The following is a 27240-nucleotide window of genomic DNA, read 5'->3' as shown; positions in this document are numbered from 1 at the left end:
ATTTTTTTTCATGTTCATCTTTTACTTCAAATTTTCAATTCAAACCACCTCAAAACTCCACCAAATCATCCCAAAATCGAGATTCAAGCTCCTTAAGATGTACCCGATTTATTCTAATAACACCATTCAAAATAAAGTAAAAATTTGACCTTTTATGCTACAAATAACTAATTGACTAATATTGGTAATATTTGACTAATATTAATAATATTTTATAAATTTACTAATTTTTGAAATAAGTTTCTTATAAATGGAGATAACAGGTAGTTCCTGAAATGAATCCATAAAAAAGGTAGAACGTATTCCTTCTGTTTCAATATGTAATGTTTTTTGTTTTTCGAAATTCAAATTTCTTTATTTAACGGAGTATTGGACATAAGATCTTTATAATTTTCAAAATACAATAACAACAATTTCAAAATAATGTTTACATATTTAAAAATTATATAAAAAGTATTATAAGTTAGAATAATTAATAATTTAAAATATTTAAATAGTATATAAAAAATTTACAGTAAAAAAATAATTTAGTTAACTTTCACAATAATAAAAAAGTAAGATAGCAGAGATGGGGAGGCAAAGGGTTGAGAGGTAGGTAGGAGAAAGGCAGAAGGGACAGGAAGTGGACTAATCGTCCAATCCCCAAAATCTCGAAAAAATGTAAAAAGGCTTCGTTCGGCCGCCACTGAATCCCATCATTAAATGAAAAGTAATAATGAAGAGTATCTCAAGTTCCTATTTCCATCATTACAGAAATTTTATATCCCCTATTTTTGTAAAAACCTACTACTATAGTAAGTACCCTACTCTGACACACTCCCCCCCCCCCCAATATCTCCATAATCCTCTTCATCTTATTTGAAACTAATTACTTAACATTCTTTTGGATATTCTTTTACGTGTGCAGAGAAATAAATACTGTGTTTATGTATTCTTGCACTGAAAATTTTAGGTATTAGTATTGTTAATGGACGTACAAGTATATTAATAGAAATACAATGGATATGTTGTTATTCTTGTTATTAATAGACAGACAGGTAAGTTGCTATAAGAACGAGATGAATTAAGAAATTAAATTTTAAGGATTTAGACTTTAAATTATAAGATCCACTATCCTTTTAAAATTATAAATTTAAAATTTAATATTTTTCAATCATATATATATATATATATATATATATATATATATATATATATATATATATATATATATATATATATATATATATTTATGGTACTGTCAAAAATGTTAAATTCTAAACCATTACTAATAATATAACGGAAAAGGGCCAAAAATGCTCTTAACGTATTGTAAATGGCTCAAAAATGCTTCCTTCCACCTATGGGTTTAAATTTGCCCTTAATATTATTTTTAGACTTAAAAATGTCACTCTCTTAACGGAAAGATGACATAGCATTAATGAGCATTTTAATTAAACATGTATCATTTATTTAGTTTGGAAAAAAGTAATTTTTTTTACTAAAAACTGAAAAAAACAAAAATATTTCTTTTTTCCAGTTTTTATAAAAAGCTGCTTTAAAAAAAAGTGAAACATATTTTCTAAAACAATATTTTTGTAAAAACTAAAAAAAAAACTGAAAAGCAATTTTCTAAAGCAATGTTTTTGTAAAAGTTGAAAAAAAATATTTTCTCTTCTTCTGCCTTTCTTGTTTGTCCGTATGCTTTCTGAGTTCATTTTTTTTATATATTTTAGAAGAACTAATAAGTTAGTATATCAAAATATTAGAAGAACTAAAATATATACAAAATGAACTTAGAAAGCATATGGACAAACAAGGAAGGAAGAAGAAGAGGAAATATTTATTTTCAGCTTTTACAAAAACGTTGCTTTAGAAAATTATTTTTCAGTTTTTACAAAAATATTATTTTAGAAAATATCTTTCACCTTTTTTTAAAGCAGTTTTTTTTGTAAAAACTAGAAAAAAAACATATTTTAGTTTTTTCCAGTTTTTAGTAAAAAAAATTTACTTTTTTCCAGACTAAATAAATGCTACATGTTTAATTAAAATGCCCATCAATGCCATGTCATCTTTCCGTTAAGAGAGGGGTATTTTAAAGCCTAAAATAATATTAAAGATAAATTTGAATCCATAGATAAAAGGAGGGTATTTTAAAACCATTTTTAATACGTTAAGGGCATTTCTGACCCTTTTTCCATAATATAATGTAGAAGCTATATTCGTCGCTGTCATAGAAAAGGACAAATGAAGCGGAGAGGGACATGTTCATATTGCGGAGGACGTTTAACACAACTTTGGGTTATTGTAAGAACAATTTATCCTTCTTTTTAAGAAATCAAAGAGAGTATTTTGTATTTTGAAAACCAAAGAGAACATAAATGAAGATATTAATTCTGACTTGAAATTAATAAATATGAGATTATTACACTACTATTTTGAGATTATTAAACTTTATTTCATATTAGTGCCAACTTGAAAATGTGGATTTAAATGACTAACAAAAATCTGAACTAACAAAGATTTGTTAAGTTTTTTAAATCGTGGAATAATATACTAAAAGCTTTGTCACTTCATGAAAGAAGTACTTAACTAACGAAACTACAAAAAAGTTAGGGAAACAGATATAGCATTGAAGTTATAAGAATAAACAAAAGACAAAAGTTAAAGAAATAGAATAAAGAGGAAGAAGGTAGGGTTTTATATAGTGAGATTATTACAAACTCAATCAATTCCCGATTTCGATCACCATATATGAACTACTACTCATAAGCTAGGGCCGTTAGGTTTAGAGCTTGTTTTGATGGTTGTTACCTGTTGCATTTGTATCGTATTGTTACTTTTAATACGATGTTTGTTTTAGTTGTTATTTAAATTTTATTATATCGTATCGTTAATTTATCTTTTGTTACGTAACGACAAAATATGTTACTTTATGTAACGACCAATTTCGTGTGGTTGCGTCATTATATCTTTTCTTTTTCTCTCATCTCACCCTTCATTATTATTAAATAATTTTATTATATCATTTATCTTACCTTTTTATATAATAAATTTACATCGTATCATAATTTTTCTTTATATATTGTAAGTTTTATCTTCATATTGCTGGTGCATAATATCATGAAACAACGACAAACGATAAAATATATCCAAACGTTGTTTTCATCAAACGATACAGTACAATACAATACGACACATTATGAAACGATGTGTAACAACCATCTAAACAAGCTGTTAAGGAATAGAGTAGTTATTCCAGTATAAATTTTGAAATTAAATTTATTTCGTATTTAATTAAAAGTATTAATTAAAATTAATATTATTTATATCCAAATCTTAAAAATATTTATCCAATATAAAAATAAAATTATCTATCTAAGTTATATTTGTAACAACAACAACAAACCCAGTATAATTTCATAAGTGAGATTTGAGAGGGTAAAGTATACACACACCTTATACCTAAATGATCATATATATATATATATATATATATATATATATATATATATATATATATATATAGATGCTAATTTGATAGACCATGGACTAAAGAAAAGGTCAAAAGGGAAGAAGAAGACAAAAGACCGGGAAAAAAAAGGAGAAGTCGAAAAAGAAAAAGTAATATTAAATAGTAACAACATAGAAATAAAATAAACGAAGCGAGTGAAAATGTGAAATAATAGGCAAGTAATAAAGATCAAAGAACTAAGTTATATTTCCGACTATTATCCCAAAATTATAATCTTAAAATTGTCCTCAAACCACCATAGGTAACCGGTTTCCATCACCCTATATGAACTATTACTCATAACTTTTAGCAAAAAGCATGACTAGATCTTCTCTCTGTACACATATTTAAACGTATGTGGCATTTTCTTGTTATTCCTTCAACTGGTATAATCGTCTATTACTCGAGGGTCTGCATCCTACATTTTTATATAGCACAGCTAATATTATCATTACTTTTGGGCTGAGTTATTCTATGAAATTAATTATTCTATTTTTTTTATATAAAATAATGATACAGTATCATTATTTTAGATATAAAATTATCTCACTATCAATTAAAATCCATAATTAATTAATACTCCTTCCATTTTAATTTACATGAACATATTTGACTGGGCAGAAAATTTAAGAAAAAAAAAATTAAACTTGTAGTGTAAAATGAGTTACATATATTTTGTGTGATTATAAATTATTTTTAAATATATAAAAAAAAATATATTTTTGGTACAAAAAAAAAAAAATTCATATAAATTAAAATGATAGATCTCAATTTATGCGGAGTAACCCTTTTTAGATATAAGTTTAAATATAAATATAAATTTATATTTTATGCGGAGTAACCCTTTTTAGATGATAGATCTTGTTTCTCTATCTCACCCCCAAATCACACATGTGCATAGTTAGTATGATAACATAACATAACGTGGCATTTTGTTAGTTCACTAGGAGTAGTAGTATAACTTCAACTAAATATAAAATATATAGTCTAGTACTCAGAAGTTGAGAGGTGGAACTATCTTTAAACCCTTGAAGAAAAAGCTCTCCCATCCTTCAATGGCAGTTAGCTGTACGAAAACAAAACTCAACCCAAAAGCTGATGAGTGGAAACCAGAGAAAAACCTAGTGCTTTGTTACCATCCCCATGAGATTTACCACTCACCACCACAACAAGGTAATGAGCTAGTTGTGTATAAACCTGCAGCAGCCTCTCAGCCACAACCATCTTCTCCTCACTTGTTCTTCTACCAACAACTTCTTCCTCCTCCTCTTTTCAAATCTCCCTTTTATTGGGTTCAGTATGCATGTCATGTAGATAATTTTCAGCCACCGGAAGAGTCTTGTTTGGCCAAAGAAATGTTTGGCATGAAAAATGGGAGTAGGGCTTCGTTTTTTAGACCACGAGGTGATCACAAAAGAGGCCAAAAACAACCCTTTTTGCCGCCTAGGCTGAGGGATGCTGAAACTGAAAAAGGGCGTTTTGGGATGAAAAAACGCCATAATAATACTGATGGGGGTTACAAATCTCCAGCTCCTAAGGAAAAACCTTCTTTTTCCTGTGACAAAACCACCGTTATGATCCGTAACATCCCTAACCAGTTTAGGTCTGTCTATTTTATCTTCTTGTTTTTCATCTTATCATTCTCCTTTTTGTTTTCTAACATTTTCATATTATATCACTTTTTGCATGTTGAAAATGAGATTTTGATGCAGAATACTATGATGGGGTCACTTTTGTTTTTCCACTTATAAATACTATATATACTATATATTTTCATATTTACTTGTTTATGAATAATCTTGCTCCAATATTAATGAACAAGGTGATGTTGGTATGTTGAGTTTCAGTCCTATTTTGGGTAGTATTAGTTTATCTGACCTTTTAGTGTTCAGTCGCTGAAAAGGCGATAATAAAAGTCAGGCTTTGCCACTTTAATTCAGACTTTAATTTTACTGTCTATTCCTATTTCGATGTACCCTTATTATGGTCATGCATGCACTTATTATTCATGATCAGCTATTTAATGCATTTTTTGTGTCCATTAATGCCTCATATTTTTCTCCAATATTAGTGGAGTTTTTTGTTTATTTTGGTTATATGCATTTATGAATTTTCCCCTCCCTCTGTAAACGTGATAGCAGCCTGACAATATATACTTCTTTTGTTATGGATTTTAATAGCCGAGAGCCGTTCATGCGTTTTATTGATCATTTCTGCCGTGAGAATCATTGGGAGTATGATTTCCTCTATCTGCCAATGGATTTCGGGTAATACTATTTAATGTCTTGGATGTTATATTTTACTTGCCATACACTCAGTGGCGAATTTTGGTTAAGCGGTGCAAAAATATATAAAAGTAAATATATCAGTAAATTAATGGGAGTTAATACAGTATAATTTATTTTTTACTTACCTACCCATTGTATTTTTTCTGCAAAGTGTGTCAATTGACACCTTTACTACTCCGCCACTGCATACACTTGTGATATAAAGATTATGTTTTAGAGTACTATTAAGTCACTTAAAAGTGACGGCAGGTTACATACTATGGGGGGGGGGGGGTAAAAATATAATATTAGCATATATATAATGTAAGTTAAATCCGTAAAAGATTCATTGTTTTCTTTGTTTATGATCTCTCACTCTTTTGGTCTCTATTCTTTGTTTTTATGTTAATAATAATGCAGGACCGAGAACAATTTGGGCTATGCTTTTGTCAATTTCACAACAAGGTGTGCTGCCTCTGAAATTAGGGAAGTACTCAAGAACTTCAAGTGGGATGGTATTAAGACTCCCATGGGATTTTTTGCCTCGAAAAAAATCTGTGAAGTTACTTGGGCTCGGATTCAGGTAAAAATGAGATCTTACATTTCTTGCTTTCTTTTAACACAAACTGTTAAATGAGAACTGCATATAATGTTTGGTAATTCTATGGATACTTGAGCTGTTTTCTAGTTCTCTCCTGTGCTAGTCTTTTAGCAGTGTTTCTTTATATTTGTTTGTAAATAAATTGTAAATTTGACTTGTTAAGATGATCAAGTGTCCAAAACACCACTATATTATCATATTTGTTGTAACTTGAAAATATTTTCATCTATTTTGTAGGAATTAGACCTTAACCACCAAATAATTTGGAAAACTTAGTTTCTGGTTAAATTGAGTTCTATACTATAATAAAATGAGCGCTATTATCTATTTCCTTCCGCCGTTTGAGATTATAATAACATCAACAAAACCAGTGAGTTCCTACAAGTGTGGTCGTGGAGGCTAGTGGGGCCCGTTTGAGATTAATGAGAGATTAGAGCTATGAGCAATTGAAGTCAAACTTGCAAGAGGAGTTCCAGATTTTGACAAAGACAATGATAAATTAGTGAAATTCACATTGAGCATTTTAAGCAAGAAATAGCAATACAATTTCTGTAATGGTTTTGTTGATGTTAATTTCAGGGGAAAGAAGAATTGGTGAAGCATTTCTCAACATCGAAATTTATCTGCGACACGAATGAATATCTTCCAGTTGTTTTCTCTCCGCCAAGGAATGGTTCAACTAGCTTGACAAATCCAGTGGCTATCGGCAAACTAACTGGTTCTTCTGTTTCTCCTCACTCCGTTCCCTAAAGATTATTAGGGTTTTAGTATGTAAGTAGTGATATGATATGGCTTGGCCAGTGTTTTCATTTTCTCCCTGGTGCTCGAGTTTTTGGTCTGGGGTGAAATGGAAACATCGGATCATGTCTTAATGTCTTAGAATCTTAGGTTCTATCTTATTGTTGTATGTTTAAGAAACTTGTTTCTTAGTTTAGTGACGACTTTCTTTGTCATGGCTTCGAGTACTGTACTCGTTTTTTGATTCCTCCTCAATTCATAAACAAACTTCATCTCTATTTCTTTGTTTAGCACCTCTGGAAAGTGAAAATGAAGGGTTTAGTTTTTCACAAGTTTGTTTGGACGAAGAGCAAATAAGATTTAGACTAAGAAATGATTTATTGGTATTCAAACCGTAATTTTACCTTTTGCTTATGCAAGTCTGAATGAATTTATATTGTTCATTTTACTTGGAAACCGTTTGTCCATATAATTCTTTTTTTTTTTTCGAAACCTATCTTCAAAATATGTTTGGTTATATATTTGATTGAATTTTTGAAAATGAGTTTCATTTGTTTAGAAGTAATTTTTGCCTCTTTTTCAATAAACAATATTTAAGAAAAAAAGTAAATAATGTTTTTATTTTTTTTTAAGTAAAATGTATGTTCAAATATAATTTTAATTTTTAAATAGCTTTTTTTAATTTAATTTCAGAAACTATTTTTTCCAAATTTCATCTTTTTTTTATGTCCAAACGCCTACTTAGTTTCTTTCTTAATGTCAATGTCTATAATCTATCCAATTTTATGTTGGTCTTTTTAGAAGTATAAAACTGTCAAATTAATAGGTTGTTTGGCCAAGTTTTTCCTAGTTTAAAAGTATTTTTTTTCAAATAAGTGCTTTTTATTTTTCCATATTTGAAGTGTTTGGTCAAGTTTTTAGGAGAAAAAAAATGCTTTTGAGGAAAAATATAAGTAGTTTTGAAAAAACAGAAAAAGTAATTTCTTTCTATAAGTATTTTTGAGAATCACTTTTTAAAAACTTGGCCAAATTGCTGTTTAGAAGTACTTTTTAAATTAATTAGCCAAATATAAATTGCTTCTCACCAAAAGCACTTTTGAAAAAAAATATTTTTCAAAATAAACTGATTTTTTCAGCTTGGCCAAACGGGCTATAAGTAAAACTGTTGTGCGTTGCTATTACTTTTGGTAATGTTGCTGGAGGCGGAACTAGAGAAGTAAATGCGGGTTCGGACGAACCTAGTAACTTTTGCTCAGACCTTGTATTTGTATTAAAATATATATTCATAAAATATGTGTAAATATTTAATTGTGAACCCAGTAACTAAAACGAGTTATGAGTTCAATGACAAATTCAGAACCCATAAACTGTTCGCGGTAATATAATGCATATTTTACTATGATGGAAATTGTTATATTAATTATATTATAGATATATTAATAAAATGATTTCACTTATTTTTTCAAAAGCGTCCAGTTTCAGTTGTCTAAAAGTTGCGTAAAAGATTTTCCTTTGGGATACCAGCTTTATTACCACTTTCTCTCCATAAACAAAAGTGTAAACACTTTATGCTGAAATAGTAAGTTCTAAATATCTCAGAAAATGTAGAAAGATGAGATACATGGTTGACTACAGTTTGAGAAAAAAATGGAAAAAGAAATTTATGAAGAATATAGCAATATTTATAACATAACATAAGATGAAAGATATATATAGATGGCTCTGAAATAAGTTTGAATGTTTTGAAATAAATAACACACTCACCTTTTCATCTTACATGACAGTATTTGATTGGACAAAGAATTCAAGTTGTGATTGAAAATATTACATCAATGTTAAAATTTGACAGTGTAATGAAAGATCATGTGGCCTCAAGCATGTTATTTCAGCTTTTTTAACATGAGCAAGGCCCCCCAAATTGTACAAAATAACACACTTGCTAATGGAAAAGTTTTTTTTCTTGAAAAAAAAGTAAAAAAACTCTACGAACAAATCGGTCAAAAAGAAAAGGGATTGTTACACAAATAGTCGATCAAATTCAATATTTACTTTTATTAGCCGGTATACATAGATTATGTACACTTATACATATATTATACATCTGCCGGCTATTTTTTTTTAGTTAGAGAGATTAGATGGACGACTATTTAGGTTAATCCTTTAAAAAAAAAAGGGCTTGAAGATACCCTCTTGTGAGTATGAAATACTGATTTGACTTACGAACTCCTTTTATCCTTTTAATTGGTCAACTGGAACTGAAAACTCGTTAAATTTGAATTAGGCATGGAATTGGAAAGTTACTGGCACAGTACAAACATAGACATTTCTCAGATTATTCAGAATTTCAAAGTGCAGATTTTTCAAAAATTTACTTGCCTCATTAATAAAAGATAAATTTACTAGATATAGCTGGAACTAGTAAAACGAGTCAGAGTCGGGTGAATTCAATAATAGACACTTTGTTGACATTCCAACCTTCGTTTTCCTTTCAGGTAGAGGTAATGCAGGTATTTCGATACAAATTTTCTTGGACACTTTACAATGTATTATATCATCAAAAAGTGCTCAATAGATCTATATATATACCTCGTATAAAAAGGAATTCGACTTAGTATGAGCATATGATAAAACTACTCTTAGATGACACATAATTGGAAAAGTTATACAGCTATGTTTTCTATCTTGCTTGAGACAATTGTATAGCTTCTTGATCATGTGTTGAGTCTTCAGCCCACATAAATTGGCGCGACATGAGGGAGAATTGTTGATTTCTGACTTCCTCAAGCTGTTCCCACTCTGCCCATCTTTCGGCTAAACCCACACCCTGAAGCATAGTGATCACTTGTGCCATTTTAGGACGCTCCTCGGGTGAACTTTGGGTGCAAAGCAATGCAACTTGAAGGATTGTCTCAACTTCTTTGGGATCATAGATTTTCATGTTTCCTTCCACAATGTCACCAAGCCTTTTTTCTCTTAGTAATTTCTTGATCTGTTTCAATCCAAATAAAACAGCAGGATGTTGGACATTCTCTAGTGTCAAAGCTACTTGCATATTTTGTCGGATGTGATCTTTTTTTTATCGTCTATTTTTCTTTTAATCCATTTTGACACCCATAATTCTGCAACACATATCTTGTGGATATGTTCAACTTTAGAGGTCCAACACTGACTTCCGTATAACAATGCGTCTTACAATAACTTGCCTTTCACTTTAGTAGGCATCCTCTTATCGCATACTATTCCTGTAACACTCCATTTCAACCAGACTATTTAAATATGTATTACATTTTAATCTTTAATACTATTCTGCTGGAAAATAGAGCCTATATATCTAATGAAAGATCATTTGTAGTTGGAATTTATATTGCATAACCTTCTCTCTACGACATTACCTGTAAAATTTGTCTCTTCTCTCTATATTTTTTATACTATATTCCTGTTTTTCCTATGTGTTTCTTTTATTGATTCAGCAAAGAAGAAGAAGATGATGATGACGACGACGACCACAGTACACCGCCCTAACCTGGTCAGCACCTAAAAGAAGAGACCCATGGGTATACCAAATTCACATATGCAACTTATAGCAAAAGAATTTAAGTCAAAATATTTGGTATTAATTCTCAGAAAAGGGGAAGTAGGACTTACATGATCCAGTAGTAAGACATCTTCCTCTTCTTCAAGGCGTGAAAAGTCAATTGCACGTTGCCCCGTTACAAGTTCTAAAAGGGTAATACCATATCCAAACACATCTGTTTTCTCAGATGATTTTCCAGTAGACAAGTATTCTGGGGCAATGTGGCCCATTGTTCCACGAACTTGAGTAGTAATATGAGTCAGCTTTGTATCAACTAATTTTGCTAGTCCAAAATCTCCAAGAACAGGTTCAAAGTTATCATCTAGGAGGATGTTTGCTGCCTTTAGATCTCGATGAATAATCTTAGGATCACAATGCTCATGTAGGTACTCTAGACCATGGGCTGCTCCAAAAGCTATGCGTCTCCTCGTTGGCCAATCCAGGGCTTTTTCTCCCGGTTTTAAATCTGAAAAAAAAAGTGAAAAAGAAGAAAAAAAGTCCACACTTTTAGAATCCGAGGCAATATCCTAGTGTTCACGAAAATCATGCAAGCAGCTATACTTTGTATTCTTGTCACAATTGCCTACAAATAACCATTTGAAAAACAACTACACACTTTTAGGTTCTTTGAAAGTGCCAGCACCTTGGTGACCTTGAGTTAAAATCAAAGTGTGATTCCTCCGCAATGGAATCTGTTTGATTAGGAACCTAATGGGGCAAATATCGATAATCATGATGTATCTTTCAAAATCCAAATTGAAATTTACGAGAAGAAAGATATCTATACGCCAAATTTTATGTCTTCCTTTCAAATTACTTTTTGACAAGTTATCCCATAGTTTCAAAACTAGAATCTGTTGGATGTAGCATTTCAGGGTATTACGCGACCTGGATATATTCCTGTATTATATGAGACTTGATTACTATGTAGATTTTGTCTACTTATGAAGCAACTGAGCAATGGCCAAAGCAGAGGTTCGAAGATGGACCGATAAAGCAAGCTACATTCATTCAGAAAATATGGAAAAGGGACACAAAGCATTCATATTTTTCATCATAGATCCACTTTTTCATCACTTGCTAATCAGTTTTCATATTCTAAAATGACAACTTTCTAACTAAGAAAATACTGAACAGTATCAATAACAACAAGAAAATTTGAGTAATAAGGGCATACCTCTTAAACGATATGCAAGACTAAGATTCTGCATAAATGGATAAACAAGAATTCGCTCAGAAGAGGTTGTACAGAACCCAATCAAATGTAGAAGGTTCCGATGAACTGCAACACTTATCAACTGCACTTCCCTCAAAAATGCAGCTTCTCCACCAGGATTGTGGTAATCCGTGAGTCTTTTCACGGCCACTTTTGTGCTATCTAAAAGATAGCCCTTGTACACCTTACCAAATCCTCCATGTCCGATAATGTTGCTTTCACTGAAATTGTCGGTTGCAATCTGTATCTCGCGCCATGAGAACCTTCTGAGTTGGCCTAAGGAAATGTTGCGCTCAACTTCACCTAAAATGTCATAACAGGTGGACGTTAGTTGCAGTTACTGTCTAAAGGTGCTTTGACAAAATCAAAGAGAACTAAGATATGGATTGGAATCAATTAAGGGAATTTGTTCAACTACAACAGAACCATATGCTTTTTGCTTTATGTGTCATGTTAATACTTTTTTCAGATGAGTTGCATTAAATGGGAGAGGTTTAGTTTATAGGTAACAATGCAAGGAATTAATGTAAATATTACAAAGAGTGTTTTACTATCATTGGCTTTATGCACATTTGCAGCTAGGAGTGATTTGCCTAACGAGTACTGTAGTTATCATTTGTTATATCTGGCTAGATAATGCTTCACTTGTTTATGTCGACAGCAAATAGAAAGATATAAGATACAGTAAGAATTATTTTTTAGTGTGAATGCAAATATATGTTATCTTTTCTAAAGTAACTTTATCTTTTCCAAATAAAGTCAGCTTGAACTTTGAGCGTAACTATTAACTGCAAACACTGCTCGAATAATAGAACTTTTATGATGGTCTTGTAGTGTTAGCTAATACTTAAAAAAAAAGGCAAATAATTCACAAGAAAAATCCAGATTTATTGGGAACTGAAGAAAAAATAAGGTGCTAGTATCTTTCAGGGCATGTACAAAAATACATGACAGTTAAACCTAATCTAGATATCTTTATCAATTTCTAGTTGAGACATTGTTGAAAAAAGAATTAACTCAAATAGCCGACCACCAAACCACTTAAAGTAAAAATAGCCAGCAGATGTATAACATATGTCTAATCCATGCACAATATATGTATAATTGTGTATAATCGGTGTATAATCTATGTATACCGGCTAGGAAAAGAAAGCACTGAATCCAGCCGGCTATTTGTGTAAAGATCCTTTATTGAAATCTGAAGCTGCACTCAAAAGGAAAAGCTACTCTTTCTGTTGAAGGAAAAGGGAGTAAAACATACCTTCCACATCAAAAAATTGATCATGTTTATGCCTATGATTGCATCGGTATGTGATGATAGCCCCAACTAAGAGAAGAAGGAATGCACCACAGCTTGCACCAGTAATAGCAACCTCGAGTTTTGGTCTTCTGGTGGAAACTGCTGAAACAATTATAATTTAACAACTATTTCTAGAATATCATTTGTTGGCTAGAACTTGAGGATGCACTTGTGACAAGACTATTAACCTGGGACGGAGGAAGTAGAAATACAGGGCTGCTGAATGCCATTGCCACAAGCAAGATGAGTTCCTGAAAAACTGATATGATGATGAATGATGTTAAGCAATAAAGTTTAAGCAGCCAAAGTCAATATTTAACAGCTCCAACTTGAATGATGCAGTCTAGGGTGTACTGTCACATTTCTCTCCTTTCCCAATTTTATATAATTTAATTTCCAACCATAGTAAGACCTGCAACGCATCCAGAATACATCTAGGTCGTACTATTAAATTTAGAAGAGTAGCTTAATAATCAAGAGGGAAAGGAAGAAAGGATCAACAGAATACCATGCTGATTTCGACGCTAGAGTCTAGAGGTGCATTACTGCATCTGGTATTGCTTCACATGAGTGAGCATAAATTATTAACTAAACATTTAAGAACTACTAAAGTAACCAGAGTAGTTGTTTTCCTCTTTTTTACCCTTTTGATTGGGGAAAGTGAGCAAAGAGGAAGAATGGATTAGTAACTTGATTACTTAAATGATATTGGTTTTTTTCTTTTCTTCTTTTTGCCAGTGCAGCTAACATGACAAATTGTACAGCTAACTACAAAATGCATTAACATGACTTTGTCCGCTCCAGCGTCGTTGTGCATTGCAACAATAAGTTCGATAATAGTCTTGTGTGTTTCAAGTACGTTAAGCAGAACATAGCTCCTTTTGAACATCTCATCATGGTCGTTAGAACGAAAAGCAAGAGTTCTGACCAGTGAGAATATTAAAGCAATATGTAGAAGATTCCGTAAGATATTATTTAAAAGGGGAACAATTTTGAGTATTTTTTATCACACTTATCATTTTGGTTTTTTATGGTAAAAACATAATGCGGTTACCTTAGTTATTCATGATAAAAGGAAGGAAGTTTACTTCCAATGGAGCTAAAGGTATCCAAATAAGATTGTGTAAAGACAATATATATCTGTGTGCAAGGGAGGATTAGAGCTCAACATCGCAAGCAGAACAACTATTTCAAGGCTTAACAAGTAGAAAGAAACAGAATAAAATGATGACATTACTTGTATGTTGGTATTGAAAACAACTGCGGTGGGATACCTCCGGTCAGATCATTGGAGGACAGGTCCCTGTGAGAGATAAAACAGGTAAGCAGCACAGCAGGAGAAAGTTCCATAAATAAATGAAAACATCAAACAACAATAACTACTACTACTACTGTGCCTCCCTCTAACCAAAAATTTCAAAAGAAGAGCGTGGTACAGCTAAAAGATTAACATAGTTCTTACAGTTCCTTCAAGCCTGTGATATTTACAAGTGAATTTGGCACAGTTCCAGTTACATGATTTCCTCTCATGACCCTGATGCAGGACAAAAGGATATCACAGCAAGACTTTGTTGCAAGAATGCTCTATACTGAAGATGTGTGAATTCCAAACCGTTTAACGAGAGAAGTGTTGAGGTCTTACTTAGAGAAGTGGACTGGTACTTTAGGAAAAAAGGAGAGAAACAAAGAAAAACAAGCACTTACAAATGCTTAAGATTGTGGAGCTGACCCCAAGCTGCTGGAATAGAGCCATAAAACCTATTGTTTGCCAAATTCAAGTTTTGTAGACTTGACACGCTGCTAAGGTAATCAGGTAAGACACCAGATAGATCATTATCCTGTAAATCCCTGCATAGACCAAAAGCATTTTAGACGCTTCACGACTTTCCTTGACCTGTCAAGATACTGAAGATCAGTGTCAAAATTGACTAAATAATTTTCCAAGCAGCAAGTTAAAGATAGTTAACACTTCATATTTTGGCTTAGTGATCATCATGCTTCATTGCCTGTTCAAAACTTGTCATGGACTTGAATTCGTTATTTCCCTAACTGTGGCGGAGCCAGAAATTTATACAAGGGGATTCAAGAAAATTCTAGGATGTCACTGTTGGGATTTAATCCTATTATCTAAAGCAGCTTTTGAACCCCCTTTACTATGATACTTACTTTTCTTCATGTCAAGGAGATTCATCTGCTTACATATAACCAAAACAAATCATTTTTACACTATTTGGATAGTGTAATTTCCCGACAAAGGAACCCTCTTGACTCCACTTAGATCCACCACTGTCCCCTAATGTGGCTAATATGTCCAAAATTTGATACCACTTTCTCCTGATGAACTAAAGGAGGGAAAAATAAAACAAAGCAAGTTCTGAACTACTGCTAAATGTGCTGTTCAAAATTCCCACAAGGGTGATGACTTCCATCCTTGAAATACTAAATAATCTAGTTACGTGACATGTACCTGATTACTTTTCCTGGGTTGGGCTATACAATTTGTATACATTGAGAATTCAAAAATCTCCAATAACAAATTCATATACAATTGCCTCTGATACATCTTGATGATTCTCGTAGAAGATTCTTTATACAAAAGGAATATACCAAAAGAAACTTAAGACTAATCAAAGTAGCATAGTCTCAAGCAGGTGAAAGATATGCAGGATAAGGAAATAAGAGATGGATGCAAAACTTAGTAATTTTAATACAAAATGCAGCAAACTTACAAGCTAACCAAAAATTTCAATTTGGTTATCGACGGTGACAGAGTTCCTGAGAATCCGTTAGAAGCTAGGCTCCTGTATGATAAAAATATTTAAAAAGTGAATATACAAAACTGTCTAGATCAATACGCGATTTGTGTCATGATTTTCGGATTGTACTAAGGAAATAAAATGTAAGTTCCTGCAATATTCATTTACTTACAAGGATATGACATTTCCATTTCTGCATGTAACATGAGACCAACTGAAACAGGGAGACACTAAATGAATGTTCCAATCTGTGATTCTATTGTTGGAATCATTCAGAGCCCTCAGCAAATCAATCAAAGCATGACCTGAAATGATGACAAAAATATTAATAACAGAAGCGATTCAATAAAAACAACAACTACTGCGCCTCAGTCCCAAACAGATTAGGGGCGGCTATATGAATCCTCACTTCTCCATTGAAGCTCAACTTATTAATATTTTTGTTTCTTATTCGTTTTTAATTTCCTTTCGGGTGCTATGTACTGCATATAGTAGTTCTTGAATTAAATTACAATTCGAGCTATGATGCCCATATAAGCAACCATCACTTTAAAATCATTTCAATTGTACCAGAACATTGGGGATGAAGTCAGTACAAACTGAATGTTGATATGTATATTTTGAGGCCCATTTAACATGAGTTTGCAGCTGATATTCAATAGTCTATCTAACGTTTTCTGATTTAGCTAAAATAGTTTAAGGAGAACATACACTTACTTAAATGGAAACTATACTCTCTTTTTTCCTGATGAAAGCAGCATGGATTTTATGAATGACAAGAATCGGGACCAGCAACCACAATATTCAACAAAGTGAATTGATAGGTCTCTTCCCAAAATAATAAATTCCATTCATGAAATTCTTTCACAGATTCAATAACCAAAACCTATAACCCATACCTTCAACATCATCATCATTTGCGGAGAGACCATTGCTGCAGAAAAGTAGGAGCATCAACAAGTTCAAGTGAAAATGCCGGAAAGAAAAGGCCGTGGACATTGAATTTTCTCTATCAACTATGGGAGAGCTTCCAACTGATTGTTTTCCTTGTTTATGATATTCTACACAAAACAAAATATCCAACAATGAGGAGATTTATGAACTTTTTCCATATCACGTCCATGGAGGAAATGCGCACAAGAATTGTTAGGATCGAAATAATCAGATGTCTCCGACAAAAAAAGAGAAATATAACAAAAGAGACACAAACATTTAACGTGGTTCGGTCAATTTGACCTATATCCACGGGCGGAGATGAGCAATCCACTATATAAAAGAGAGTACAAAATATCGAGAGAACAACCTCACGAAGAGCAAACACAAGTGACACACTAACACTTGTGCCGAAAAGTTCTCCCCCTAAACAAAACTCTCAAACCCATATGGCTACATTGTGGATGCTACTGAATAAGAAGAAATGATCCTCAATTTATAGAAGTCCAAACTTTTTCCTCCATGAAGAGGGACTAGTAAAATATGAGAGATTTATAATTTTCTTCAAAAAAAAAAAAAAGAAAAATTCAATTATATTAAATATGTTGTCCTTTCCTTCAAGACATAGGAAAACTAAATATGGTAAGAAAATCAGGACAAACACCTGACAAAAAATAGCAAACAAACATCAACATGACTTGCAATTTGTATTAGAGAATAGGTGACATGTAAAACTTCTTCCATGTAATGATGTCAAAGAAATAGGCATTGTAGCTGCAGCATAATGAGGATACCCATTGATTCTAAAAGTAACCTCTTTTTTTTGTGTCACCAATTTAGTTAATGCTCAATTTGTGCAAGAATAGAAGAGCCAAAATTAATTACTATTGCTGAAAGGCTAGTGTTCCTAGACAAGAAGATTTCAGCAATCATACAAAGGCATACTTCTATGAAAGAAACTAATAGTATTGGAAGATATCAGCTCGTGGGGCTAAGCCGTCTTCTATGCCTTTTTCCATTTTGACCCCTTTCGTTGAAAATTACACTCTGTAAATGGTCAATCTTTTCCCATACATATATATATATATATATACTTCTTTATATTTGAATATGTTTACTTCTTTATATTTGAATAGTGGCTCCGCCTAGAGAAGAGACGTAAACACCATTTCTGCTGCATTTAAAGGCCAAGACAAAATGAACTATAGCTGCCATGCCAAACCCCAGTTCAGTATACACTAAAGATCAAGAAAATAATAAAAGGACATGTATACATGCAAATAATAATAATAAAAAATATAGACAACTGACCTGGAAAAGCCATGGATTTAGAAGGCTGAAAAGAATGATGAAGAAATACAAGGAAGAGTAGTAGTAGTAGCAGATAGTAATTGACATCATGAATAGCAGAGATTCAATTCAAATGGGCAATTGAGGGAGGGGGTTTAGTGTAGGGGGGACCCACCCACAAAGCATTTTCAAGAAAAGCAAGAATAGAACATTTTTTTCTGAGAGAAGGGTCAATGAATGTGAGTGGAGCTAAAAAGAGCTTACTTGGAGATGAGTTGGTGGTGAATGAGAAGCCCACTACTAATACAGGAAAAACCACATTCTTCTCTCTGCTTTATCAACTTTAATATTCAGATGCTTAGAGGGCAATAAGAAGCTTCTTTATAGCATGATCACATTCCCCTGTTGTTTCAAGGAAGCACAATATCTTTTTTTATTGGATAATGATCATGTCACCGGTTCCGATATTTTCTTTTCTCTGCAACCGAGACATCTGATTAAAGAAAAATTCTATTTATCCTACCGGGACCCTTTGAGGTAGAATATTTAAGTTGATGAATTTGAAGTTATGAAGATTGTTTATGGGTTGATTAATACCATATGAAATGTTTTATGTTGAATGATAATGTATGAATTGTTATATGGGGATAAATTACTTTTTTATCTTTAATTACTCTCGCTTATGTGGGGATGCATGTATTCTTATTTTTATATTGTATTCCACAAAAATATTGAATATTGATAATACTAATTTAGGAAAAATGATATTGTATATCCGCTGTAAAAATAATAACCGAAATAATGTATAAAATTTATATTTTATATATATATATATATATATATATATATATATATATATATATATATATACATTCTATATGTTATATACAAAAATTATACAAATTTTATAACTTTTTCGACTACAAAATGTAAAAGTTTCTGGAGCGTGCTAAAAGTAATAATATCCCTATAATTTATGTAGGTATTTGTATACGGGTGAAATCGGGCCCATGGGACACTCCGGTTTCCAATAAGGTAAATCGAGCAAGAGACGTGATGATAAGAAATCGGAATCAAGGCGAGGGTCTCATCGAGCCAGGTTCCGAGGTACAACGCCCGCCCTCGGGAATATCGGGGCCATGACCCCGGGATCTATCCGAATCCCAAAAGACTTCAGAGAGCGATGTGAGGCAACCAAACACGATTAACAGAAGGCTGTGATATCCGTAACCAGTCGGGTATCACGGCGTGGATCTCGACACGTACCAGCGAAAATACGGTAATTAATTAAACGAAAGATTTTTACCTTTTTATGGAATTGTACCTAGGGTAGGACTCCCCTACTATATAAAGAGGGTCTGATTATTTATTAGACATTGTAACATGCATATCAAGACAATATACTATTATTTTCTCTCTTATTCAAAGTTCTTATTCTTGTTCATCGGTGCTTGGTCATTGTGAGTCCGGGATCGAGGGCGGATATTTCATTAAGGCAGTTGTTAAGTCCGGAATCACCCTCCTCAAGTGGTTTGATAATTTATTACCTCCTTTATCTGTTTAATCTAACGCAACTTATCGTTTGTATCGAATTAATCCACGTATCCTTAAAACCACAAACAAATTTAATTGTTATCCGTTTTTAGGGTAAACAGTTTGGCGTCCACCGTGGGGTTAAGGATAATAGTGGTAATTTGATACAAATTTCCATAACACACCCTATTTTTCACTTGTTCATTGAAGTCTTTAATTTCAGATCAAAGCTTAAAATGTCGAACTCCCAATCTGCCCCTATGAACGTGGATGCTGAGGCTGGACACCATGGCGAGAACAACAATGTGGTACCCAGTAACGAGGTGCTCCCTGTCGACCCCAACGGAGTTCCAGCCGCTGACCCGAACGATGCTAACTCACATATGGCACCTCGTGGTGGACAACATCCCGGGGGGAGTCCGATCGGTAGCCCAAAATACACACGACAGTGAAGGTGATGGGATCAACTTGCGAGTAATCTTCGAAATGTTGCAGGCTCAACAAGCAGCGATAGCCCAGCTGCAGAACCAGAGTCGCGCCCCTAGCAGAGTCGAGCCCGAACCATCCCAGAGAAACGCTCGCATAAATGAACCAATCGTAGAAAGGCCGAGTGAAGCTGAGCCCGGTACCAACCCCGAGATCATAAAGATGCTTGAGGAACTGATAAAACGGGTGGAATTGGGAGCAAAGAAAATCGATGCTAATGACAAAAAATTAGAAACCTACAATTCTAGGGTCGACCAAATCCCAGGAGCACCAACGATATTGAAGGGCCTGGATTCCTAGAAGTTTGTTAAAAAACCTTTCCCTCCGAGCGCAGCTCCGAAGCCGATCCCAAAGAAGTTTCGCATGCCTGAAATTCCTAAGTACAATGGAGCAACTAACCCAAATAAATATGTAACCTCCTACACGCGTACCATCAAGGGGAACGACTTGAAAGATGATGAGATCGAGTCCGTCGTGCTGAAAAAGTTCGGAGAGACCTTGTCAAAAGGAGCTATGATATGGTATCACAACTTATCCCCTAATTTTATTGACTCATTTGCTATGCTCGCAGGTGCCTTCGTGAAAGCACACGCCGGGGCCATCAAGGTCGAGACCAGGAAGTCAGACCTTTTCAAAGTGAAGCAGATAGATAATGGGCCTGTCACAACCACTTTTGCTCATGAGTCCCCGGTTATTTTGACCTCGGTCGCTTCTCCTTTCACTTCTCACAAGGTTTCATCCAAGCCCATTACCTCTTCGATCTCCATTGTATGGTTGATACATGTCTCTATTTGATCTTGGTTCAAGATCAATGTCTCTTTTGGATATGTCACTAGCTTTGACGGGATAAACGGACCCGGAAGGGCCCCAAGCTGATCATCTTCTACCCTGATTTTTGATTGGTACCAGTTATGGACGTCAGACTAAGTTACCACCGGATATTATATCAGATTTTGCTTTAACTGTTGTGAAGCCAATAAGCTTCGAGCATTGAGTCCTTGGGTGAAGGCTTGAATGACCCAATCGTCAGTGACCGAAGGCAGGTCCATTCGTTCCATTTGAAACCGGGACACGAATTCCATGAGCATCTCATTATCTCTCTGCTTCACTTTGAAAAGGTCTGACTTTCTGGTCTCGACCTTGATGGCCCCGGCTTGTGCTTTCACGAAGGCGTCTGTGGGAACCACTCGGGTGCCGAATCGTTGCTTCGTAAGATAATCAGAGCCGGCTACTACTAGATCGACATGGACAAAGATGCGAAGGAGTTCGTGCGAAAATGCGACGGATGTCAGAGGCACGTACCGATGATTCATTAGCCTGGGGAGCTACTACATTCGGTCTTGTCACCCTGGCTATTCATGAAATGGGGAATGAACACCATCGATCCCCTGCCATGAGCATCCGGTAAGGCTCAATTTATATTATTTATGACTGGCTATTTTTCTAAATGAGTGGAAGCCCGGGCATTTGAGAAAGTCAGGGAGAAAGAAGTTATTGATTTTATTTGGGACCACATAATATACCGGTTCGGAATGCCAGCCGAGATCGTTTGTGATAACGGGAAGCAATTCATCGGCAGTAAGGTGAGAAAATATTTGGAGGACCATAAGATCAAAAGGATCATATCAACACCCTATCACCCTAGTGGGAACGGGCATGCGGAGTCTACGGACAAGACCATACTCCAAAACCTTAAGAAGAGATTGACCGACACCAAAGGAAAATTAAAGGAAATTTTGCCCGAAGTCCTGTGGGTATATCGTACGACCTCAAAATCTAGTACCGGGGCCACCCCATTCTCGCTGGTCTACGGTGCCGAAGCGCTAATACCGGTCGAAGTAGGAGAATTGAGTTTTAGGTTCAGATATATGACCGAAGAGTCAAATGACGAGGCCATGAGTACGAGCCTGAAACTATTGGATGAGAGGCGCGAGTCCGCCCTCATCGGTTGGCCGCCCAAAAACAACGGATCGAAAGGTATTACAACCGGAGAGCCAACCTATGATACTTCAATAACAGGGATTTGGTGTTAAGAAAGTTTACACTGAACACCCAGAGAAGCTGAGACCGAATTGGGAAGGTCCATATCTAATTATCGAGATTACCGGCAAAGGATCATACAAACTCGAAGCAGGGAACAGTGAGTGACTATCGAATAACTGGAACATAACCCACTTAAAATGACACTACTGCTAAAGTACGACCCCATCCATTCTTTTCTTTACATATATTACGAATTGGACTAACACCTGCAGGCAACGACCAAAGAATGATGCAGCTATTAGGCTCGAAAGCACGCATTGCACTCTTTTTTACTTGAATAGGTTTTGTCCCAAATGGATTTTCGGCAAGGTTTTTAACGAGAAAACAGTAGATCGTGCTAACTTAGAATTGAAGACCGGTTACGAACCGGAGTCGAGAGTCGCATCAACAGTATCCTAGCCCTCTCAACGATCGACCTCTAATACTGGGGGCCATCACCCTCGGATAATGATTTTAGCAAGGAAGGAAACTTTGCACTTGACCAATCTGGGCTTGGTGGATATGATTTTATTGTAAGGGCCAAACAGTCAAATGAACCGTACCCACATAGACCACTTAAGCCATAACACGAAGATTGTACATATTTGCAATCTTGTATGTTGTGCACAGAAATAAAAGAAAATTTCTACCTTGCAGATACATATTTTGTCCCTTAAGACTATTACATTTTGTTCCTTAAGGATAGATATTGAGCCCAAGGGATGCCTTTATCCGGATCCAAGAGATCACCCCAACTCGGGGACTGTCGTCCAAGGCAATCCCGGACGGCTCGGGTATCGAAGCTCGGTGGTACGAAGATGATTAGGCAATGCCCGAACTTAAAAGGCTACGATCATCCTAGAAACGGCTCGGAGGTGTCCGAAGACCATAATCAAAACATAAAGCCTTCAAAAATTCCAAATCGGTTCAAAGGCTATCCTCGACAAAACTATAATCTAAAAGCAGTAAGCACTTTGGGGAAAGTTTTCGGTAATACCAATCCCCCACAAGTTTCAAAAAACATTATATCGAGAACGATCCTTGTTCGAACCTCCGAACAAGACTCTATTACTACGTTTTATTTCGTGCTAAGGCATTTGAAATCTTTGCAATCATAAAGAAGAAACCAAAAGAAACAAACTCGAAAATTTCCAAGGAGAAAAAAAAATCCTTATATATATTCTAATAAAGATCTTTACAAAGGCCAAACGGCCTCAACAAAATGAACAAAAATACAAAAATAAAAGAAAAATCTCTAAGGCACCTAAGCCTGATCTCCACCGGAGCCAGCCTCATCACCGGGGCCATCAGGGTCTTCTCCGCCCTCGGGTTTGCCGGAGCCCTCAGAGCCTTCCTCATCCTCGGGGACAGCCAGCTTCTCGGCCTCGACCTCGAGCCTTTTAGCATCTTTGATCTCGACCGACATGTCGAAACCTCGGGCATGGACCTCCTCGAGAGCATCTCTTCAGGACTGCCACTTCACGTACTCAACAGTGACTTTCAGGCTATCCTGGGTTGCCTTAACATTAGATCTATACTGAGCCACTATCTGTACTGGTTATTTCTGTCACTAACTTGGCTATTTCAAGCTCCTTGCCAAGGGCATCCCATTCAGCGATGGTCGAGCCCAGTTGAGACTGGAGGTCTTCGATTTTTTGGGCTTGGGCCTCGGATTTCTCCCTCGCCACTCGAAGTTGGACCTCCACCAAGGCCAGCTGCTCCCGGGCAACTTCCTTCTCCGAAGCCTATCGGTCCATTTTTCCCTTCCACTCTTCGTCCATGGCCTTGATCTTGTCCATCTCGGCTCGAAGTTGGTCGATCCTATCAACCTTCTGTTGAACCTGCAGGTTTTGACCGTTAGTCACCATGTCTAACTCGTCATCGCTAACCTTCTACTGTACCTGCGGGTTCCACCAGGTCGGCATGTTCCTTCTAAGCCGCGTCCAACTCAGCCCGAAGATTCTTGACTGCTTTTTCACGTTGCTTGCTAAGAAACTTATACATGTCTCTTTTCTCAGCAAGATCCTTGACCTCAGCCTCGAGCTGGTTAACCTTAGCCCGGTATCGGAGAAAGGCTTCATGATGGAGTACCTATGCCTGCAAAGATATGAAAAGGAAAAGGCATGAGAGATATCAAAAACTAAATTTGAAGACAAAAGAGTGTAATGACACATTACCCAGTTCAGCGCCTGCTGTGCTTCGTTGAACAAGCATGGCGCATGCACCTCGTTCATTTTCACCTGATCTTCTTTGGTTACTAAGCACCAAAGGTAGCTAGCTACTCCGATAGGGGCGAAAAGAACCTGGGCATCCTTCCGGACGGTGATGATAATTGACCGCTTCCGGCTGAGATCTATGCTAGGGGCAGGGAATCGGTTGATCAACTTTGGGCTCGAGTTTGGTCCACCGATCTCAGAGGATGAACTTTTCCTCGGCATCTCTAAATCACCCAACCCGGAGAAGTCTTCTAGAGCGGTTGAGTCCATACCATAAAAAAGCAACGGAGAGGATCGTCCGCAACATGAGCCCATTCGTTGGATCTCTCCTTCATCACTCGGGCTTCAACGAACATGGACTCTGTAAATAAAGGCGACCCCTAAATTTCTATAACACCGGGAGGGGTGGAGCCGGCGTCTCGAGAGGTCTCGGCCCTCACTTCTGCACCAGCCTCCTAAACCTGAGGGGGATTAGCCTCCGTTGATTCCCCCTCGGCTGCCACCCGCTCCTCAGGGACGGACGGCTCGCAGGCCATAAAAAGTTCGTCCTCCTCGGGCTCTTCCCTGAGACGGTAAAGCGAGTCCGAGTCAGGCACTCGGGAGCTGGAGCTTTCCTTTGGCTTACGAGCCAACCTTCTCTTTGGCTTCTTTTTCATCGAGCTCGGGGAACTTGGAGCCCTCCTTCGTTTTTTCTCTCTTGCTGCGGCCCCGGGCTGCCCCGGAGCAGAAGGATCAGCGGGAAGGTCTTCGCCCCCTATTAAGGACCTAAGCTTAGTGGTCTTAGGCAAGCCTGCAAAACAAGAAGAGAAGGAATGAGAACATAGTGCTAAAAAAAAATCCTAGTGCTACTTATTCAAGAAAAGAAATCTTACCATGGGAACGGGCCTCCCAGCGGCCCTTCGAGAGCTCGCGCCACGAGCGCTCGGCATAAGGCATCTACGAACAAATGCCCTCGATCCACTCCTTAAGTCGAGAATGGCGTTTGGGACTCGTGCGAGAGATGCACCACATCAAATACTGATGAGGAAAAGGGAGGTAAAACGTAAAATCGACATCTAAAAAAAGGACACTTACGTGCTACATTCAACTTCTCGAATAATAGCCTAAACAGGTATCAGGTCGGCGGTCCTCACCCGGACAAAGCATCCCTGCCAACCCCGATCCCGGTCCTCGTCAATACTTGAAAACGAGGCTTTACTAGCCCGGCGTACGAGCTTTATCAGTCCCCCCAGAAGATTCGGGGGTTGTACAGGCGAAGTAGATGATCGACGGTGAACAAATAAGAGTCGAATTTGTTCTCAAAGAATCGAAGGAGGATTACGATCGTAAAAGATCGAATTAGTGTGTGTTAGTGTGTCTTTTAGTGTTAATATGAGGAAGTGTCATTGGAGGTGATCATTTTCCTTAATTCATAGGTGACACCTACAACACACCTTAATTATATGTTTTGTATATTTGGCTAGCAAATGTAATTATTTTTGGATCATGGTTTTCATAATATTCATAATGTTTTCCCTTGAATGAAATCTGACGAAAAAAGTGGTCTTTTATAAAGATGCTTTAATACAATTATTCATTCATCTTTTTTATCCTATTCCACCCAAGTTTCGCTATAAGAGTGGATAATGGAGAATAATTGAAAAGGATTTGATTGTTTCATCATTTTTTTCTCTTAGTGACCATTACCTAAAATTATCATACAAAAGTGAGTGACGTATGATAATCCTGGTGATTTTTTTTACCATTAAAGGTTGACAATAATGATTTGAGTTTTAGAAATTTTCAAGTAATATTTATAATACATTTGATATCATTCGTAAAAGATAGAAGCATTTTTTTCCCTCATCTGGTGAAGACTATTTTAATTTCCACAATTCAAGATAATCAAATACCAAAAAATAATTTTATAAAAAAAAACATTTTCAAAAATATGCATTTCCTCGGATCAAACATATACTAGCAAAAGGAAGAAGTGCCCATCGAATTCATGATCATTTTCTTTTCCCTCCTCTAGTGTTCTAAATATTTGCAGACATTACAATAAAATTATGAGTAAGGGAGTTTTGATATGATCATTGGCGCAAGAAAAAGAATACTTCCCCAACAATTATTGTGATTGATCTAACTACTAAAATTTATGGTGGGATGGATATGATCCCTCTACCCTTAATCAGAGATTTCAAATTTGATTCATAAGAATAGAAAAACAATCCAATAATGATCACTTTTCTTTAAAAGACTTAAGCGACGCGAATCCAAAGTAATCGAGGCTCCTATGCAAATACTAAATAACGGATGGAAAAATAGCAAATTTACTGTGACACTGTGAGACTATAAGTACCAATGTTGGATTCCCGCTTAAACAGTTTCTCTTTTAAATGAGCAATGAATTGATTATTTCTTTTAACTTAATACAGCAATTATTATGTATTTATGACTGTTTTTGTTCATAAAAGGGATATACATATACTTATAATGAATTTGACGTCAAAACATGTTTTTTGTTTTCTTGGTTATTACGACGAAATAGTCGAAAGAAATAGTTCAGCCCTATAACTTAAAATGAACAAAATAAAAGTATTTTAATTAGTTTTATTAGGTAATGTGTTAAAACGTAAAATGCAATATGAAGTGACAAAAGATATATGCTAAAAAGGACATACACGTGAAATTAAATATATTTTCAATAAATTATAAACATTTGATTGAAACATAATTAAATAAAATTTCACACGTTTCATGTTACAAATTTTATAAATAACAATTCGTTGCACTTTTTTTTTTGTGTACCCGTCTCTCGTCTCTTCTAGTCGCT

General features: G+C 35.3%; 1 protein-coding gene across 6 annotated transcripts; it reads right to left on the bottom strand.

Moving 5' to 3' along the window:
• Positions 1–9538: 9538 nt before the first annotated feature.
• LOC107798527 (putative LRR receptor-like serine/threonine-protein kinase At5g63710) lies at positions 9539–18654 on the bottom strand. Of its 6 annotated transcripts, none has more exons than XM_075227865.1 (12): positions 18433–18654; positions 16845–17006; positions 16118–16250; positions 15919–15990; positions 14894–15037; positions 14652–14723; positions 14427–14492; positions 13378–13448; positions 13151–13288; positions 11851–12192; positions 10745–11139; positions 9539–10088 (listed from the first exon to the last, which is right to left on the bottom strand). In XM_075227865.1, exons 2-12 carry the CDS (start codon positions 16942–16944, stop codon positions 9777–9779), a joined length of 1845 nt encoding a protein of 614 aa, XP_075083966.1. In that variant the 5' UTR covers positions 16945–17006; positions 18433–18654; the 3' UTR covers positions 9539–9776. The 6 variants fall into 6 exon arrangements, with proteins under 6 accessions (XP_075083966.1, XP_075083965.1, XP_075083963.1 ...); XM_075227864.1 differs by having other exon boundaries at positions 13151–13291; positions 18433–18568; XM_075227862.1 differs by having other exon boundaries at positions 13151–13291; positions 18190–18513.
• Positions 18655–27240: the final 8586 nt, after the last annotated feature.

The sequence above is a fragment of the Nicotiana tabacum genome, chromosome 13 (assembly GCF_000715075.1).
Source record: "Nicotiana tabacum cultivar K326 chromosome 13, ASM71507v2, whole genome shotgun sequence".
Classification (NCBI taxonomy): Eukaryota; Viridiplantae; Streptophyta; class Magnoliopsida; order Solanales; family Solanaceae; genus Nicotiana; species Nicotiana tabacum.
Note: the sequence above shows the minus strand (reverse complement) of the source record. Positions and strands in the feature narration are given on the sequence as shown.